Source organism: Rissa tridactyla, chromosome 4 (assembly GCF_028500815.1).
Source record: "Rissa tridactyla isolate bRisTri1 chromosome 4, bRisTri1.patW.cur.20221130, whole genome shotgun sequence".
NCBI classification, from domain to species: domain Eukaryota; kingdom Metazoa; phylum Chordata; class Aves; order Charadriiformes; family Laridae; genus Rissa; species Rissa tridactyla.
Window position 1 is genome coordinate 19,577,525 of NC_071469.1, and position 20,490 is coordinate 19,598,014.

Below are 20,490 nucleotides of genomic sequence, written 5' to 3' on the forward strand. Positions count from 1 at the left end.
TCCACTGAACCGAACACTTTTCCAAGCCCTGCTTTTCAAAATGGGGCTCAGTTCTGGATGCATAACTTTGAGTTTGATATCGTAACTCCCAATCCATCCTATACCTACCTGGAAAGATGGTGCCACATGAACAACAACAGTAGTCTTCTGGTCCCACATGAAGTTCATCCCTTGATTTGTTTCAATCACAATATAACCTCCTCTGAGATCCACTTTGTAATTCTTCTCAGCTCCTGGATCAGTGGCTATCTCCTGAATCCTTCCTTCCAAGAGCCTGATTTCTCTGCTCTACAAGGAACAGATACATTACATGGAAGGAAATCAAATAGAAAACTTAGTGTAACAGCACTGGTGTTCTGCCTCTTACCCTTCATCTTATTTTTCTGTAGTCTTTACACTACACCTTGGTCTATAACCAGCCATGTGAGAAAAAGACCCACTGAGTTCAATGGGAAGTGACATGACAAGTCTAACTCACTGCCACAGAAATTCATAGAATCATAGAATGGTTTGGGTTAGAAGGGACCTTAAAGATCATCTGGTTCCAACCTCCCTGCTGTGGTCAGGGATACCTCCCACTAGACCAGGTTGCTCAAAGCCCCATCCAGCCTGGCCTTGAACACTTCCAGGGATAGGGCAGACACAAATTCTCCAGGCAACCTGTTCCAGTCTCCCACTACTCTCACTGCAAAGAATTTCTTCCTAATATCTAATCTAAATCTACCCTCTTTCAGTATAAAACTGTTACATCTCGTCCTATTACTACACTCCCTGATAAAGAGTCCCTCCCCGGCTTTCCTGTAGGCCCCCTTTAAGTACTGGAAGGCTGCAATAAGGTCTCCCCGGAGCCTTCTTTTCTCCAGGCTGAACAACCCCAACTCTCTCAGCCTGTCTTCATAGGAGAGGTGCTCCAGCCCTCTGATCGTCTTCATGGCCCTCCTCTGGACTCACTCCAACAGGTCCTTGTTATGTTGGGGACCCAGAGGTGGATGCAACACTCCAGGTGGGGACTCACAACAGAGGGGTACAGGGTGAGAATAGAATAGAATAGAGTAGAGTAGAGTAGAGTAGAGTAGAGTAGAATAGAATAGAATAGAATCACCTCCCTCGACCTGCTGGCAACACTTTCTTTGACGCAGCCCAGGATACAGTTGGCTTTGTGGGCTGTGAGTGTACACTGTCCTCAATCTAGATGAAATATGTTCTTCTGGCATAGCAGCTCCTGAGTGCACAGGCAATTGGGCAAGCCAGAACACCCCTTGTCACGCTGCTTTGTTTCAGCATCCCCTCACCCCCCACTATGGAAGAAATCTCTTTTGTGTATGCTTTGGGGAAATGCTAAGCCTGAGCCGGAGAGAAGAAACTCTTCCCTCTGTAGTTATATCTGCGTTGTGCTCAAACCATGGTATAGAAACATGCTCCTCTAAAAACTTTACCATCACTCCTATACCACCAGTGTCATAGGTGCAAGTACCAACACATGCACATATGTAGAGTGCTGTTGACTCCCTGCATCTATCCCCGCACCTACAAAAGAGTTCAGCCCTGTTGACACCAAGTGCCTAAACTTTTCCCAGCCTGCCTGCCTCTGCTTTCTGGATGTTTGACTTCCATCGGTACTCTCTAGCAGCAACTGAGTTGGAATAGAAGGGGATACTACACTAACAGGTTCAAAATCAAGACTATTGCTCCTCAGTTATAACCAATTCTAGGCAAACCTCAAAAATCAGTGTGATCTTTAGGGAGCAGATGGAGAGTGACTTCCCACAGGCGTTGTTCTGAATTACAATTCGGAAGGTGCCAGCATCCATGTTATTGGGGCAAAAATCCTTAAAAAAATAAATAACATTGTATTAGATCTTTTCAGGGAACCAGACCAGTCTTAAACATTTTCAGAAGCTCTAAATGAATGACACTCCAATCTGACTTCTGCTATTTTGTCACTTTTTTATTCACCAAAACTCTGGGCATTTTAGAAGAACCTGGTGCAGCTGACCTGCTGGCAGGTTCATACTTGACCAGGAATTTCCAAGAGAAAAGCTAAGGAAAAAAAAGAACTTTTCATAGCACCAGTCCTGCACAACCAAGAAGTTAAAAATATTTTTTCTTAAAATTAGGAAAACCAACTGTAATTTGGCGATGACAAAATGTCTCACTGAGTACTGTTTCATTACGTGCAATTATTATACCTGAGACTCACACGTTTATCTCTATGTGCTTCTGTCACAACAAAAATAGTCAGTCTTCGATGGCTGAAACACTTAGCTTTTCAACACCATACCAATTCCCTTGTAAATGCAGGAATTACACCAGGAAAAGGCTGTCCAGCCCAGGAATTAATCGTTTAGGATCACACAGTGCCCTCTTGTGTCACTTCTGAGAGTTAATGGCTTTGCTTCTATGTGGAAAATCTATCTGCTCTAGGTACAAGAGGAGGGGAGCAGGCTCTGCTCATCAGTGTTGACTATTTTGCATGAGATTGCCTTTTAATTACTCAGACTGAACGCTACGGTGTAAGACATGAAAAGAATATGGATAGGAAAGTGAAAAAAAATGGTACCTGAGCTAGGATATAGTCACAGTCTCCCAGGAAATCAAACTTCTCCCCATCAAAGCTCATGTAATGCCCATTTCCATACACAGTGCAGGTTCCCTTGCAGGGATTGTCTGTGCAGTTCCACTGCCTTTTGTTACAGGTGCTGGGAGGAGAAATGCAAAGAATCGCAGTCTTTGTATGAAGCGTGGTTTTTCCTTAGCCCCAAACAGGGGAAGGGTAATTCGAAGATTTGTCATTTGCAGTACTTCAAAGAAAGCAACCGTCTCTCACTCTCAACTGTTCTGAGACCACGCTGTCCGAAGGCTCACTAATGAGAAAGTTCATGTTTACTACCAAGACATGTTTGAACTTGGTCTGTTTTTATTCTTTTTTTTCCTTCAAATATCTTTTGAATCATTAAGCTCTGGCAGCAGACAGTGGGGATTTAGGAGGTAAACTCAAGGTGAAGAACTGAATATTTCAACCATTTCTGAATATTAATCTGTGAGGTATCATGTGGTCAGTTCTGTTCCTGACTACAGTGGTGTGAACCAATATTATCCCTGTCTTCCATTGTGTATTCATGAGCATCTGCTGACATGCAGTTAATTTTCCCCACAGCAGCCCTCAAAGTCATGGGCTTTCCATGGGTAGCTAGAAAGGTGTTGATCACACACCAGTGTTTTGGCTACTGCTGAGCAGTGATCACACAGCATCAAGGCTGTCTCTCCAACATTCCCCACTAGTCTGAGGGTGGGCAAGATGTTGGGAGGGGACACAGCCAGGGCAGCTGACCCAAACTGACCAAAGGGATATTCCATACCATATGACATCTGCTTAGCAATAAAAGCTAAGAGAAAAGAGGAAGAGGGGGGCATTAGTTATTATGACATTTGTCTTCCAAAGCAACTGCTACATGTACTGAAGCCCTACTTCCTGGGAAGGGGCTGGACATCACCTCCTGATGGGAAGTAGAGAATAAATCTTCTGTTTTCCTTTGCTTCCACGCATGGCCTCTACTTTTGCCTTATTAAACTGCCTTTATCTTGACCCACAAGTTTTTTCCATCTTATTTTCTCCCCCACCACATCATAATGAGGAAGGGAGTGATAGAGCAAGTATCTTGGTGGACACCTGGTGTCCTGCCAAGATCAACCCACCACACCTTGACAAACTTTACCTGCAGTTCAGGGGGACTACAGACAGAAAATTTTAATTGTTATACCCTTGACACAGAGACTGCAAATTTTTTCCCATGCGTGTCCTGTTCTCATAAGAAAACAAAACCCTCATTGTGATAAAACCTTTCAATGGCCTCTGTGATATCAACAACTGCTTATCAGGGTTTGGCTTCACATATTAGACTTGATTGCTTGTACCAGTGGTGATCAGACCAGAGTGTTTCTGGCTCTTATTTTCTGTACATCCTCTTGGCAGGACTATACAGTCTCATCCTCTCTAAATAATGGGTAAGGATTCGAAGCATTTTACCCACCATGATCAGTAATAACAGTAAAGTCTATGGCAGAATTATAGTAGCAATTGGAGCAACTAGAGCATTCATTTATCTTATTTGAGAATTATGCACCCGGAAACACTGCAAGTCACAGGAGGATTGTTGTGATTCCTCCCTCCTCTACATTCAGTTCTTTTCTGGGGTTCAGCTGTGCCCAAGAGACACAGACTCAATTCCCCCTTGTAGAATGATTAGCCACAGATCAACCTGGCTGAGGTTGGTCTAACGCTAGTTTGGAAGCAATTTGCAGAAAAGGATGGAAATAATTTGACAGAAGATCTTGGTGCTTGTTCTCCCCAGGTGCAGGCTTGTGCAGCATGTTCAGAGAGGAAATCAGACAATCATAGAATGTTTCCCCTTTTCTTTTTCCTAGAAGCCTGATGGCTCTAATGATGAAGAGGAAGGCTTCAAAATGCATCCTCACTCATGGGTACATTATGCACTGACAATTTTAACAGCCTTTGTTATAAAACAAGGCTCCCTGGTATAACATACCATGTGTTGCAGTCCACTTTGATGGTTTCCCCAGGTTTATAAAAGCGGCCTCCATGGACACATGGGCATTGGTCTTTGGGAATACATCCTCCGCTGCCATCCAGTACCAGCCCATCAGGACACATGCAGCCAGAAACACATTCTGTGACATACTGTGTATATAAAGACACAGCACAAAGCAACTTGTTAATGCACAGAAAGTACAGGAGCCAGCAGAGGTGCTAGCTCTGGATGCCAAACTTTTGGATTATTTTAAAATTCCCTCACTGTAAGTTAGTGACAAGTATCACAGCTACGTGGGTAGCTATAGCTGCTATGTTATCAGTAAAGCAGTTGGTCTGTGAACAGCGTAACGCGTTACCGTCAGTGTTTGTTAAGGACAACCATACATGCACACTCATGTTGCCCCGTGCTCCTCCTAGGAGGTGAAGTCCTTACACAGTGCATGTCCTGCGTCTTACAACTTTTCTGACACTCTGATCCAATCGCACCGGGACCTGCAGAGCTGCAGTTGAAGTAATACATAGGAGCTGGGCAATCTATAGGAGGAACAAAACATTTTAGGAAGGCAATTTAGTGAAAGCAATAAGGATGCTGTCAGCAATTGTAAAACAGAGCGGAGCATTTCAGAGGGCAGCATGTGTCTTCCATTTACAGTTTCTATCAGCTTTTGCTTTTGCCCACCACGAGTGCAGGCAGAAGGACGCAGATAACTTCTAAGTTTTGGGAAATACCTTCATCTTTTAATGAATTCAGCAAGTCTGGTTGCATTTTTACAAAGACAACTATTATCAATAACCAGCACATTTCAGGGAGAAGGCAAAAATGTGCAGAATACTAAAATGTTACAGAAAGTGAGATATAACACAGAAAAACATTATAAATACTAGCTGACACCATAATGCTATTATTTAACAAAATCTCACCTTTTACCAGGACAGTTTCTCCAATGCAGTCTAATCTTCCTTGAATGCATTTGCTAAAGAGATTCCATAAAATGAAACACATCAGCTCTTTGCATATTTTTTTCTCACTAGAGAGAAAGGCACTGCAAAGCTTCACCAGACACACAAATAATGAATTCCTACCAAAATGAGTATTTGGTACAGCTATCAGGTTCACAGACATGAATTACCATCCCCAGAAGGAATATTAAGATACCCAGCTCTTAAATACCCTTCCTTCATCTGCCACTGGTTTACTGTGTGTTTTCACCAAATCAAGTTTTTCCTAACCATCTGTTTTCCGCTCTGTGAGATGAGACTAATACTGTCTTAAATAAGAGACCTCCTAAATTACTAAATGAATCTGTGTTTACAAAATAGTCTAGGATCCTCCAAAAAAAATATGGGAGTTGGAAGAGAGAGAGAGAGAGAATCTCCCTATCTATTCGTATCTAAAGATACAAATAAATTATTTGAATAAAACAGCCTTCCCCTGGTATTTGTCTGCATTGCTGCCCTGAACTGGTTGAACATGAGAAAATGACAACTGTTTTCACTGCAGATACAAATTAATTATGTTATTTTTAGTATTTTCCCCAAAATCTCTCTCTCTCTTTTAAAAAAACCCATCAATTCAAAACTGAGATTTTGGGTTTTTTTCCTGGACCATTTTTATTTTTTAAATAATCTGCAGGATAGTGTGTTGCAAGGTGTTTTTCACTCTGCTTTTTCATTTCAAAGCCAGAAATTCCCCCAAGCCTCCTGTCTTCCAGAAAACTTGCTCCCACTGTACATGGATATTTTTTACACAACAATGAACTTGCATACAGATAGATTGCAAACTTTACTCTACTTAACATGTTTTCAGGTTCTTGTTTGCTAGCAGGAATGTAGGATCTTAACATTTCCTGTGGCTGCACTTCCTGCCAGGGGAATATTTGCATTGGTACAATCTAGGAGGAATTTGTCGTTGTTCCTTACAGTAAAATGACACCATTCAGGGATTAGAGCAGGGACTTCCCCAGCGAGCCCTGAGGACCCCCAGGTATGCAGCGTTTGCATCACTGGGGCATCTTACCACATCAGTTTGTCCTCTTGGAAGGAGTTGCCAGGCTGAACAATCTTGCCTTTGTAGTAGCAGGGACAGTCATCTGGAGTTACACATTCCTCCTCGTCATTGAGGTAGGTTCCTTCAGGGCAACCACAGCCCTCCATAGGAGCCATCTGAACTTTACACAGTGGATCAGGTTCATCCAGTGAGCGGCAAGACTGGTTACAGTACTTCACGCTGTAGTTATAAACCATAGTCTCAGGACACTCCTCAGAAGGATCTTTGCAAGAGAAATAAAATGGATGTATGGCCTTCTCTGTGCAATCATCACTCATGCTGTTAATGCAGCTTTCTGCATGTTGGTAGTCATAAATGTGCTTTTTTCAAACTAGAAGACCTTGTCTCTCAGTGGTTGGGGGAAGTCTGCTCACATAGCCTAAATTACATGACACTGAATACTGAAATACTCAGCATGGTATTATCTTGACTGAATAAGGGAATCAGTATTAATAACTAAAAAATAAATTCGTACAATTTACATTTCTTTCTGATGCCAAGAATTGAAACCGGTAACTTCTGACTTGTCCTTGTAGTTAAAAATTAATCTTCTGTTCTTTACTAATGATTTCTTAGGCTGGGAATAACTTAAGAAAAGACCATATTTTTTAAGGGGTAAATTTTGACATTAAATGGGCAGTGCCAAGGAAGTCTGCTAATAATTTGATACTACCAAAGAAAGTGTGTTTGAATTCTCATAGATATCTTGAGAAAAACTCTTGTTGTCATCCTCTGGGGAAATGAGAAACAACAGTTTCTAAGACCTCTCAGTGGACCAAATGGTCAAATACCAAAATCTAAAGAGCTCAATTGACCCTGTAAGATAGTGAAAAGCTGGTTAATTTTCACAGGCTACGAAGAAACAACACCTTCAAAATTCTGCCATAAACTCTGCAATAGTAATCCATAGGGATGACATAAAATTCTGACAGAAAATATCACCTGCATTAAGGCTGTGGTTTTCAAGAAAGCCTGGCAGCCAGAATCCTCTGAAACGCAATGAGAACTGGGGACCTCTTTCTAACTCATCTGCAGATTTTACCCCACAGCTGTTTTTCTGATACACAGAGATGTACCAGAAGGTACAGGGGAGTTGTTTGTGGGCAATTGTGCTAATCAACTTTGCAGCAATGTTATCACCATATCAGCAATAGATTCCATGCTTAACCAAAGTCCTGTATGGCTTTCCAGTCCATGACCATAGTACACTTTCTTCGATCAGTTCGTGTGCTAGGTTTGTGTACACATTCAAAACCATCACCTCCACCAACAAAAAACAGCTGGTTTCCTGGTCTTAGCTGGAGGAGACATGATATTCCATGTATAAATCGGGCAGGCCATATTCTCCATCTTTATAGGCATACCATGAAGATGCAGCAACTGGTATTTGTAAATCAAAATAGTCCAAATAAGAAAGATATTAGTAAAGATGTTGAAAATGAGTTTACATCAGATTTACCTGAATGGGTGTCTCAATTGTTAGCTATAAATGCAATAAAATAATGTGTTTACTTTCTCCCTTTAATTTTTCATAAAAGAAAAGGATCAATTTTGGTCAAGCGAGATCTGGTAAGAAAAAGGTAATTCGATTATAGTACTCATGGTCACAGACTTGTAATCTTAGATTACATACATCACAACTGGAAGCATGAGTGCAAAGAACATGAGCATACCAAAGATAGCTTCAAGCTAGCTTGCACAAGGGGTGCTAGAAAAACAATGCTATGATTTAGCAGAGGCTACTAACCTCATTGGTTTTCTGGGTAACCAGTAACTCCAGTAATGGTTCAAGCTTCCGCTAAAGATTGTGTCACATCCATGCACTGCCAACAGTTAGCTAGTAGAGTTTACTTATTTCATACACTCTACTGACAGCAATGTAGACATCCCCTTAGGATATAACCTGCTGTGGTTGTAACCAGCCTTGGATGCTGCCTGCAGCCTGGCACAGCTGGACACAACCGCAGGAGCTGGAAGAGCCTTTCCAACCCCCACAATGGGACAGACCACTGAAAGTGACTGTTCTGGCCCATTTATTCTTTCACTCATGAATAGCGCAACCTTCAATCTTATCACAGGCATGTTCCTGAAAGATTATTTCTTACTTAAGTAAGGCCTAAAATGATCGTGCTGATTAAGCCATTAGCATTTTTTCCCAAGGTTACTGCACTGTTTAAGTCAATATTACCTACTGTGCCGTGAGTCCACAGATTTCAGTCTAACCCATGCTGCAAATCAGTCTCGCTTTGGCATAAAAAATGTCAGTTATTCTATGTTGATAACAAAACTTTCAATAAACAGGGACTCTGTCTAGGACATAAATCTGCATGATTCTAGGATAATTTGCTGTGGCCTACACTGTGTTCCCGTTGAATTATTTCAGCACAGGTTTGTTCAATTGTTCTTACTGCAATCTTAAATGCCTTCGACAAAGCACCTTACCAGTTACATTGTTTGTCTCTATTGAATATCCCAGCTAGCCTCTAAGTCAGGCAATTAAATAGATCATAGCTTCATCAAAGCTGCATAAAAATAATTGTTGTTATGGTTCCTATTCAGATGTGTCATTAGTTAAGAAACCCATACATCTATTTTCATGTTGATGTAAGCAAATCTCACTTGATCTGATTGTCAATGGAAAAATGGAAATGTTGAAGTAAAGTTCAGACACCAGGGGTTCCTGAGTTTTACTGTCAGCTCTGATACCATCTCATAGTAAATTCTTGCAGTGCCAAAGGAAAATATATACGTATGTGGACTCAGAACCTAGGATTTAGTGACAATGTGCATGTCCAAGAAACCTTTTTTCATTTGTTAGATTGTCCTGAGCTGAAAATGCCTTTAAACATTTCCACATTCTCAGATATCACTGATATATATTTATTAAAAAACATTACTATTTTACTGTAAGATGGAAAATTGCAATTAATGTGAAGGATAACATTTGTATGGGCAATGTCTGAGACAAGAAAACTGAGATGAACTGCAAAAAAGGTATCAGAATTAAAATACACGGGGAGGCCCATGTGTTCAAAACTAACCCAATTACAACTCCTTGTTGTGATTTGATTAACACATTTTACAGTCTTTTGCTTCTCTGGGTTCCGAATTCACCTAATATTTTACACAAGGAACATGCATCATAAGAGCACAAAGTAGACATGAACTGATTTTGGCAGGCAGAAGTTTTTTATAGAATATATGCTTATTCTATTTTTCAAAGACTTACTAACTTGATGAGTAAGCATAAAAGATGCTGACTGCCACAGACTAGGCCCTCCTGAAGCTGTTCCCCCATATTCCAAAGTATTTTAGGATGCATACCACAGATGCCCTGCCTCCAGCCCTTCAGGGACATGCCTGCTGCAGCACAGTCTCTGGAGTAAGTAGAGAGCACACTACACAGTGCAACTTCACTCTTCTCAGCATTACAGGTGTCATACATACATTTCTAGAGGACAGAAAAGGACACGTGTATTGTTATGCCCCGCTCACAGAAGAAACAGGGAAACATATAGCAACTCAAACAGTAGTCAACTAATATATTTTTACAACAAAGCTTAATTTGTAAAATCTCTAAGAGAAAATGTATGCTAATGAAATATTATGCAAACCTTAGAAATAAGAAATCAATTACTGTCATGTAACTGCAATGACATTATGTCTAACATTCATGAATAGATGAATAATAAGAATGATAAGGGCACCTGTAGTTCATTAAAGCACTAGGAAATGTCTATACTAGCCTCCCATGAGGAGGTACAATCTAGGACGTGTCAAAATATGTCATCTGAAAATATGCGGAACTGAAAATATTGCACAGTGATGATTGGCATTTGTGCATCCATCTAGTGCGTAGATAAGATACACCCAACTAAATGACAGGAGCATAACAGAAGATAGTTTAATAGGGAATCATATGTAATGACATCTAAAGAACTAGTTAGGTAAGTAAAAAGGGAATTTAATGATCAAGTTCTTTTAATTCCGTGGCTGGACAGAAGAACCCAGATACAGCCAGTCACTCAAGACCAGTAGGGTCATACTGCATAGATGGTGACTTATCCTGCCATTACCGATGTCGTGGAAAATGCTTCTGTGAATCATGGTTTAAAATCTGATAAGATCAGCAGGAATAACAGACACATCCATAAGAAACTGGTTATTACTTTTCCTTAATTGAAATTTGCAAATTCCTATTTTACTTATAGTTAACTTGAATTCTCAAGCAGACATATATTCCAAGGGAAACTTGGGAGAGTAAAGCATAAGCCATATTTTTTAAGGTACCTAAAGACATATTACATTTTAGGCAAAATTTCAGGCTCAAGTTTTTTCTCAGTAAGTTGTATCACACACATCCCCTACATTAATTTTCTGCTTGTTTTCGGAAACTTCTTCACAATTCACATATATGTGGCAACTCTCCAGCTCAGCCAGCTTCCTCAATAGCATTATAAAGCTGTACAACAAGAGTATTTATGGGCATTCTAAATATGAGGAGACTAACATGACTCCACAGAACTAAATGGGATATAAACGATGTAAATACAGTATACGTTCTCCTCCTAGATGTGAATTTTAAACCGAGTCAGAGAGGCTGGAAAAAATTCTCAGTTCAATTCCGCACTGAAACACTGATCTGCCTTTTCAAAGAGTGAACAGTTTTCAAGAACAGTAAACCCATTTTTTTCCTATTTTCCTCCTGGATCATGCAACAGAACTGTCAGTGATGGCAATCGCTTAATATTTTCATGGCTTCTGACAAAATGACCCATCGTATCTTGCATAAACTCTCATTTTGTTATTTTTCTTATCAGCGTCAGTGAAATTCTTTGCAAACAGGCATTACTATAACCTATTTCACTCCACTAGGCCAGACTATCTTCATGGCAGATCAGTCTCTGAACTAGATTAAACCACCCATTTAGACCAGTGCCTTACCTTGATGTACACAGATGGGTCTACAACAGAATGGCAGACAGCAAACACACTGCTTGTATTAGACAGAAGTGCACACCAATGCTGGGCAAATTTTTCTGAAGTGGGAAAAAATATTATTGTCCATAGTCACTTAAACCACATTACTATCTGAATCCATATTCTTATCAGGTATCACACAGAACTAGAATGTCCTGAAGTGTTCAGATAATGCCGGAAAGAAATATGGGGCATTCACATATCAAGGTGGTAAGCATAATTGGGTGGGTGACCAACCATCTCCCTAAAAGAAAGGTTTCACTTTTCAAGTACTAACATTATTAATGTGGCTGAATTTGCAGAACATCTGCAAAATCTCCCCATTTTCATTGTTTTCCATTGAATTTTCCTAATACTTTACAGTCAGGCGATTCTGTATAGTCAAGCAATAACATCAAGCATGTAATAATCAGTGAGCTGTGTGGCTATGAGCTGCCGCTTTAATTTCATGTGGCAATACCTAGGAGAGTACAGTCTGAATCCTACATATATCCAAACCCAGTCAAAGTGAGAAACCAGACAGCACATCTAGTACAGTACAATGCTTGCTGAAGTCAGTACTGTTGATAACTTATTCCTTTTGACTTCAGCACAGCTGTAACAATCTAGTTTGGGTGAAGATCTTGCCCAAATATTGTCAATCTGGTACGCTCTGCCTTAAACCTAAATTGTTCTCATCGATGCTGTGTGTGCTTTTCAAGTCATAAGTGAAGAAGGTGTTGGCTCTTTCTCCAGCAGTGCAGTCTTTTTGCTTTAAAAGCAAAGCTGTCACCTTGAAGACCTGCAAAACCGAATGTGTTCTCGCTAGTAATAGCCTCAAAGGCATTGGCTTTTGATGTCTATGAGATTTCTAAAGATTTTTTGGTTATCCGTCATGTGAAAATTATTTAGCACTGACAATCCAGGGAAGAAAAGCCTTTATCCACCTTTATCCACGCTGTTTGAACAAGGATCTTCAAAGCTGTCGTCAACATCAAAACAGCTGGCTCTAGTTTTCCATGAGTTACCAAAAGCAGAAGCTGAATCTTCCACAGCTCCAGTGGCTGTTCTGAAGTCGTCAGTCTGGATGTTATTGAAATTGCCACAAAGACCTTGTGTGGGTGGCAGAAATAAAAAAAAAAAATGCAAAAGAAAATAAATCACTACATGAGTAGAAAATGGAATGGCTTGTAGATGAACACTCTTAGGTCTATAATGGACCTTCCCTGAGAGAAGCCCATTTTCCTTCGGAGACTTCCTGATGTTCCCACAAATCAGACAGGACCCTGTCTTTAGAGTGTAATTATTATTTTTCTGTATTACAGTAGCACTTAGGGATAGCACAGAGATGGAGGATGCTTAACTGTGCTTCAGTAAACTCTGGCAAACACAGAAGTGCCTTCCTCAAAGGCTTATAAGCAAAGGAAATCACAAAAGCAAAACAAATCAGGTTGGAGAGAAAGGATGTAATCCCATTACACAGACAGGAAACAGAAGAACAAAAAGCTTAAATGATGTAAACAGGAGATTGGTGGCAAAACCAAGAACACAGCCTGCATCTCACAAGTCTGACGAAGACCTGCTTTTACAGATAGAGTCTAAAAGACCTGCACACACTAAACATGACAGAGATTATCTAATTTTCTTCAGCAAATTGAAGGGTTTAGCCAATGCTTTGTTTAATCAGTGGTTCTAGCATACCAAAGTCAATATAAAATCAAATAATTTGTTCACTTAAAGTGATAGACAAGCAGCTATAACCCAGTTTAAGAGCAAAGTGGAAAAGCATGATGTATCCTACCAGAAGTGCGATTCTGATAAGAATGATCAACTGTTATGGAGAGCTGCATTACAGGTTTCATTTGCACTCGAATCCGTACTCCAGTTGAGCTCAAGATTTTGATGAAAAATGTAGAGGGTCTGAAGATGGTGATACCATCTAAAGAGGAAAAAAAGAAAAAAAAAAACATATCTGCACCTGCAAATCTTTATGAAGCTGAGTAAACAGGAACTTCCATTTACCAGTGCATCCAGTGTTAACTCAGGAATTCCCAGGCAGTCCCAGACCTAGTATCCACCTAAGTCAGATGACCTAACAATGAGCAGGATCATGTTCTTTTTGCAGGAAGGAGCAGGAATATTTCTAAATAGATGTAGGCTGGTCTGTGTAAGATGTGAAGAAGGACATTTACCTTGGCTTACTGGCAGCTTCACAATGAAATTGTTCATGTAGATATTTCCACAAGAACATATTTTTATAGTCTGTGGGGAAAAAAACAAAAAGCCCACAGCAGTGAATGCATATGACATGAGACAGACAACAGTGACCTGACAAGCTTCATTAAACATTAAGAAGTAGCGTCTTCAAAACATGATCACCTCTGGGCTGAATGTAACTCAGTGTCTGGATGCCATGCAGTAATATAGAGCAAATCTCCAGGCCGTAACAAAAAATAAAAAATGATTGAGTGCTTTCACGTACCTAAGAGATTAGCTATCTTTTTGAGAACTGCATGTGAGGTGTTACGTGTAGGTTTGCATCCATCTCATTGGAAATGTAACATACCCAAAATGGGAGCTATCTGACTCAAACTCCCTCAGTAGTCAATGGAGGGACACAGGCCCCTCTAGAAGAACATCTCATTCTGCAGGTCAGCTGACCTGTCCTTTGGAGGTCCCCGTCTTCCTTTATTGACTATAGAAGGAGGTTAGGATGTTTGACCTCCTAAAAAGGTTAGGACTGCACCAATTAAATACCAGGTGAACCGAATGAATCTGTATAACTTTAGGAGTACATAACCACCAGCCCTAACTCAGCGTCTACTGAATGCAGTTTGCACCATGGCATAATCTTCAGTAGGAGAAGCCTCTGGCCTTCATTTGGAAAATTCTGCTACTTTATGCATTGCATTAGGAAAAACCTCAGGACTCAGAACTGTTGTAAAAAGAAGGGGATGTTTTCTTGTAGAAATCTCAATCTTTCAAAAAGAAACAAGTGAAAAAGTTTGAAGTCATGGAAGAGTGTTGACAAAGAAAATTTTTAGCCATCTGCCTCTAAAGAAAATAGAAAAGCCAGAATCCAAAAGAACTGGAAAGGAAGTAACTCTTGTAGAACAAAACCAATAAATACATGCACCACATCATCTGCTGGTATTAATCTTGCAGTCTCAGGACTGCAACTGGCCAAAATGAGTCCACAGTGTTAGAGAAATCCCATCTTTGAACCTAAATAAAAGTGTCATATTATGTGTCACTAATTAAAGCAAGTTACTTACAGTTTTTCCTAGTGTGACCAATATATTCTTTAAGCAAGTCATTGTCTTTGATGTCCCACACTGGATGATCTCTCCAATCACCACAAATGTGTCATCAGTATTCTGAAAAGATGTAAGAAAAGAAGGGATGTGCAGACATTGTTAGCATGTTATAAACAGGGAGTTAGAAGAAAAAAAAGGTGTCTCTGAAAGGCTAAAATGGAATCATGAAATAACTGGGGCATTTAATCTCTAACTGCAAACTGCTTTATTTCATTGCCAAAATCAATAATGTTCACTGCCTTTCCTCTGCACTCTGTTTCCTTGCTATCAACCCATGCGGATCACCTATTTGCAGACAGTCATGTAGAATTAAATCCTTTTGCAGGAATTTTTGCTCATCCACTTCCTTTTGACAGTCATACATGAAGAAAGCTTCAGAAGTGCTTAAATCCACACTAATGCATCCAATAAGAAAATTAATTCATTAAAAAAAAAAGATATCAAACTATATTGAAGCTGCACAACTTTGATGCTAAGCATCAAGAAATTGACTTGCAATCCATTTCAAATGGAAAAATTTATGGTGTTTCAAGACTGAGCCTGTGTTGAAGTGCTTTGCTGGACTGGTGCCATTTAATTAAATTACGCTATATAAAGCTCCAGCACAGCTTAATGCCTCATGCTACTCAAGAGATTTAGGAGTGAAATGGGATATTGTTCATACCTTAGCTAAGACATAATGGCAGTTGCCATGAAAATTGAATCTTTTATTATCGAACGTTGTTATATGGAATCCTCCATCTATATTGCAACTTCCAGAACAGGGCAGAGAGATACAGTTCCAGTGGCCTCCTTTGCAAGTACTGTACAAAACCCAAAAAGGAGCAGTTAGAATAAACATAGCTTTAAAGGAGCAAAGGTGAGATAACATCTGCATCTGAAACTGCACAGATGACACCCTCTTGGTCTTTTTAGCTTGTTGTTTGGCTGCTTATTAAATTCCTGTAGGAGGAATACTTTATATTAGGCCCTTAAAATGTGAATGAATGCCTCTCAATGAGACATTTAACTGCACTGGACTTCAAACTAGCTCCTTCAGAGAGACACTGAGTTGGTCAAGCAAGAAGTATTTTTCAGGGCCTAAATTGTTTACTTGACTTTTTAAAGAAAGAACGAACCTTGTCAAGCAGGATCTTGCAATATTTTGTGCTACCGATGTAACTGTTCAGCAAGTTGCTGATGCAACATTTCAGTAACTAATTGTGGAGGACCTGAGATAATGAGGAGTTAAAATTCTTAGAGCTGTGCACACAAGAGGAAAACGGCGCAGCCACATTAGCTCAGGCTTTGTGAGGAGTAAGTGAGGATGTGGCTAGATGGGAAGCATCCAGAGCCCATGAAGTTCAGTTCCACAGAATTGCAGGTTTTGAAGAGTTATTTCCTCAAAATGCAGGAAATATTCAATCCAAAGGGGTTTGCAGAACATCTGGCTTACCCCACCATGCACCACAGCGTATTTCATTCCTCCCTATAGTAAAGGTTAGGCCTATGGTCAAGAAACAATGCTGTGTTACAGGAGCTCAAATAACACATATGACTGTTCATTCACTAGATAGATACCAGAGTAAGAAATAAAACTGTTTTGATAAAAATGTACCTGAGGTCTTATCACCTTTTACTAGTGCAGAGTGGAAATGGGTTCGAGCTACAGGGTTTTTTCCTAAATCAAATCGTTCTCAAGGATCAGGACTTTTGAGATAGAGGCCTTGAAGCAGCCTTTTGTAGATCTAGAGGTGGCTGGAAATGTAACTCATTAACTCCTTGCCTGGCAAGGTATTACTCTTTTGCTGGCAGTTCTAAGCGAGGGTGATAACTACGTGAGGTTGAGGACTACCTCTAAGTTTTCCTCTACTGTTGAACTTTAGACTCAGGTTTTTTTTAATATTTAAGACAAATGTTAGGAATAGGGAAAAAAAAGAAGAAAAGAACACAATGCAACTCATCGACGCTCTGAAATAAATGACTCTGCCTTGTCAGTGCAGTCAAGTTCGTAACAGTACCAGTTTTGGCAGGGAGTGGAGTAAGTCCCTCCAGATGAGTAGACTTTGCCTTGAAACATACAGGGGCAGCTGTCTCTGGGGATGCATTTTTTGCCACCGAGGTCATCAAGGATAGTTCCTGTTCAGACACATTGGGTAGTTAATACTCCTTTGGTGAGTCTGAGAAACACCATCAAGGAAGATTACAGTAAGGAAAAAACTCTGGAGTATTCAGCATTTCTGTGAATGAATGGGATATGTTTTAAGGAAAACACCACACCAGGCCCTTTCAGGTGTTAATGGACAGGAAACATTTCTTACTAGAGCTTAAATGAAAGCAATGCAAACCCCAAAGAATATCTCTCCATGTTACTGGAATTTGTTACTGTAAATAGGATTATCAAGTGCCCGATTACAAGGACGTGAGCCAACTTTCATCCTTTTCTAATAGCGAATCTAACATAAATCAGACCCTCATCTTAGCCTCTACTTCATGTGCAAACTTACACATGCACATACCTGGCAATGCATTTATATTACATGTGACTAGCTACAGCAAGATCTATCCTCGTAACAGGGAGGCATGTCACCGGACATCTTCACCTGCATTCTTACTATCTAGAGAACACCTCTTCTTCTTCCATGTCTGTACCATTTTTTTCCGTCTAGACCTTAGAAATCTGCCCCTTACGCCAGTGTCAGGATCTTGAATCTTTAGAGACCTGGTTCTTCCAAGAAGTTGTTAAGTTATGCTAGAAGAAACAGTTTATTCATTGGTTTTTAGTGTAAAATGTTAAAGAAAAGAATTGCCACTAACTGAAAGGAAACAACCTCCCTCTTTTCCCTTGATATGCACGACCCATTGGAGTAAGTGAACTGCCTTACCAGGAGGACAAAAACAACCATCTGTACACGGAGCTTTACAAATCTTGCTCCTCTCTGGGTCAGTGCATGTGTCAGCACAGGAGTTTCCACATTCCATGTACTCCATGTTGTTTGGGCATTCCTGATCTGCAAGACCAAATGAAAATGGGGTATGTTAATGATGTATTTATAAGACTTCTCAAATCATTGTATCGTTACCCAACCCCTTCTTCCTCCTTTCCCCCATATCTTGTTTGCAAAACTTTCCATCTAGGAGTGTCATGTTTGTTTGACCTCTAATGAAATTTTTATGGTCACTTTTACGTCATCTTTGGAGAAAACAGTACTGCTGGGAAAAATGAGTTATTTCACATTATTTTACTAGCTCAAGGTTGGCTGAAGTCATGATACAAGCAAAAGACACCAGAATAATTTATAGTTTATTTATATATTTATAAATAAATAAATAAATAAATAAATATTTACTATATTTTCATAATAGTTTCTTTTTGCCTGAAGCATCAGTCATTCTGGCATTAATTTTCTATCCCAATCCACACCGGCAGTTTGGGAGAACTACCTGTAGCCTTCCCCCTGGATTTAGAATGATTTCCTGCCTGGTAGCTGTGACAGTTGAGTATGAAAGCACAGGATAAGCTAAGGGCAAACACATTAGATTTCTCAGTGACTTCTTACAATGAGATGTCAACATTTAAAACAATGCTATTTATGAGTTAACTGTGCATGGTAAAATTCAAATAAGAACTGGAGAAAACAGTCATAAGGAGGAGGGGGACAATATTAAGACATAGTTTAATTTAAGGAGCAAAATCAAGTTAAATTTGTAGAAGCTTTTCCATTAACAGAGTTTCTGTTGAAGTACTTCTACAGATTGATTCACAGTAGTTAACAGAGCTTCTAGCTTTGCTCTGCTGGGGCCAGAATACAGGCATATATGTCTAACCTGAAAGAAATCTCCAGAGCAGTGGTTACTTACAGCAAAGTTCTTTGGTTCTCCATTCCCCAGGGTCTCCCTTCCTGAGGACACAGTCACGAGAGTACTGGTTTAAAGTGCTGCATATGCAGCTGGAAACCAAATCAGAGTGAGAAGAATTAACTGCACAGTGGCACATATCTTCAGCACAGGTCTCTATGTAGTCATCAAACGCAACCACTTTGGAGCAGTTTCCAAAACGGGACATAAGTTTCTTGCATTTTTTTTTCTGTACAAAAAAAAAAAAATGGAAAAAAACCCCCAATACTTGACATTTTACCAAGTTTCAGGTTTATGGATGTGCATCCCAATTTTTGACGACACAATTCCAGGATCACAGGATAATTCAGGTTGGAAGGGACCTCAGGAGATTTTTCAGTCCAACTTTCTGTCATGAGATCCTTTTGCTTGGACTGGAAGATGTCATTCAATTGTGCATTTTCCAACTATCTATTAGTTTAACACTATAACAGGATATTCTTTCAGCTACAAGATCAACTTTTTGATCAGATTCATGGGTAGACTCCAAAAAATTCAGTTCAGTGCATGCCCTACAATTAATACTTGTTTCAACACAGTCTCTCCAGGGATGTAGTTCAGGAGGGTTTATACTTCTTGGCCACACATACTTACATATTTACTGCATCTATTGTCTTCTCTCCGAGGATGTCTTCCAGTGTGGTCATCTGGACTCACATCAGCACACTTTTCTGATGGATCCTCTACTTTGTGGAAGTTCCCAAACTGCCTCGGATGCATTTTATACCCTGCAAAATCCCCAGATGCGTCTGAGTAATTTCCTGCAATTCTTTCGATGCACTTCATCTTTGGGCTGTAAGGCAGTATGCTCCTCACCAAATGTCCAAATTTAGCCACAGCATCCATATTATAGAGGATGACAGCCTGATATAACTTCTGTTGAGCTACAGCCAGGAATCTGGCACGCTTGTATCAAGGCTTGCTGTCAGCCTGGGCATTTATAATCACATGAGACTCTTGACCTTTCTATTGCACCTCATCACTTCTAAAAACTGTTCATTATGAGTGTATTTGAGCTTAGAGAGTTTTGCATTTGCATGTGTAATGGTCATACATTGTAGTTTGCCTTCAACTATCACAACCTGAAGTACAGCCTTAGTTGCATATGCTTGTAATCATCTGGAAATCGATTACCTTTTACATGCTAGACAACATGGGAAGAGGGAGCAGGAGGAAGACAGGCACACAATGCATGTATGTAACCAACACACTAGTTAGAGGGATATATTTTCCCAAAGCATTACCAGAAACTTGATCCTGGCTGTGAGAAATCTTTCAGACAAAGTTTGAAATTTATAAATTTTTATGGAGAATATGCATAAATTGCCATTGCATTCTCTGATTTTCTTTCTTTTTTTTTTTTTTTTTTTGAAAGGTTTAATAGATGGATTTATGACCAGGTCTATTCTCCTATACTGGCTCAGTCCCTTAGTTAAGGGACTGGCCTGAGAGAAGGACTTCCACAAAAGCATTGTTTTCAGGTGCTTTACCACTAACTTTTCTGGAAACAGAAGCCCATCTAAAGCCCTGAGCTCTCAGAGCCATGTGATTTGCCAAAGATCTCAAATGACATTAAAGAATACAAAGAATAAAGTTTCAAGAAGAAATGGGATTTTTGTCCTGATCATTTTTTTCCTCAAGAGAAAAGAAATTTTGGACTTTTATATGCAGTGGATCTTAGCCTATGCAGGCAGACTGACTGCTCCCTGCTGAGCCCAGAGAGACAGATGTGTTCAGAG

At 39.9% G+C, this 20,490-nt stretch overlaps 1 protein-coding gene across 3 annotated transcripts in view; it reads right to left on the reverse strand.

Moving 5' to 3' along the window:
* Positions 1–20,490, reverse strand: part of LOC128909593 (mucin-5B) — a 52,314-nt gene that overhangs the window by 18,852 nt on the left and 12,972 nt on the right. For all 3 annotated transcript variants that reach the window (XM_054201490.1, XM_054201489.1, XM_054201491.1), the window contains 18 exons: positions 19,346–19,479; positions 18,716–18,941; positions 17,740–17,865; positions 16,876–16,993; positions 15,540–15,678; positions 14,834–14,935; positions 13,751–13,820; positions 13,360–13,497; positions 12,506–12,670; positions 11,544–11,638; positions 9,924–10,050; positions 6,570–6,822; positions 5,474–5,526; positions 4,986–5,086; positions 4,548–4,699; positions 2,561–2,699; positions 1,719–1,829; positions 109–288 (listed from right to left, as the gene is read on the reverse strand). In XM_054201490.1, coding sequence (XP_054057465.1) covers positions 109–288; positions 1,719–1,829; positions 2,561–2,699; positions 4,548–4,699; positions 4,986–5,086; positions 5,474–5,526; positions 6,570–6,822; positions 9,924–10,050; positions 11,544–11,638; positions 12,506–12,670; positions 13,360–13,497; positions 13,751–13,820; positions 14,834–14,935; positions 15,540–15,678; positions 16,876–16,993; positions 17,740–17,865; positions 18,716–18,941; positions 19,346–19,479 — 2,429 coding nt within the window. The remainder of the gene's footprint in view (positions 1–108; positions 289–1,718; positions 1,830–2,560; positions 2,700–4,547; positions 4,700–4,985; positions 5,087–5,473; positions 5,527–6,569; positions 6,823–9,923; positions 10,051–11,543; positions 11,639–12,505; positions 12,671–13,359; positions 13,498–13,750; positions 13,821–14,833; positions 14,936–15,539; positions 15,679–16,875; positions 16,994–17,739; positions 17,866–18,715; positions 18,942–19,345; positions 19,480–20,490) is intronic.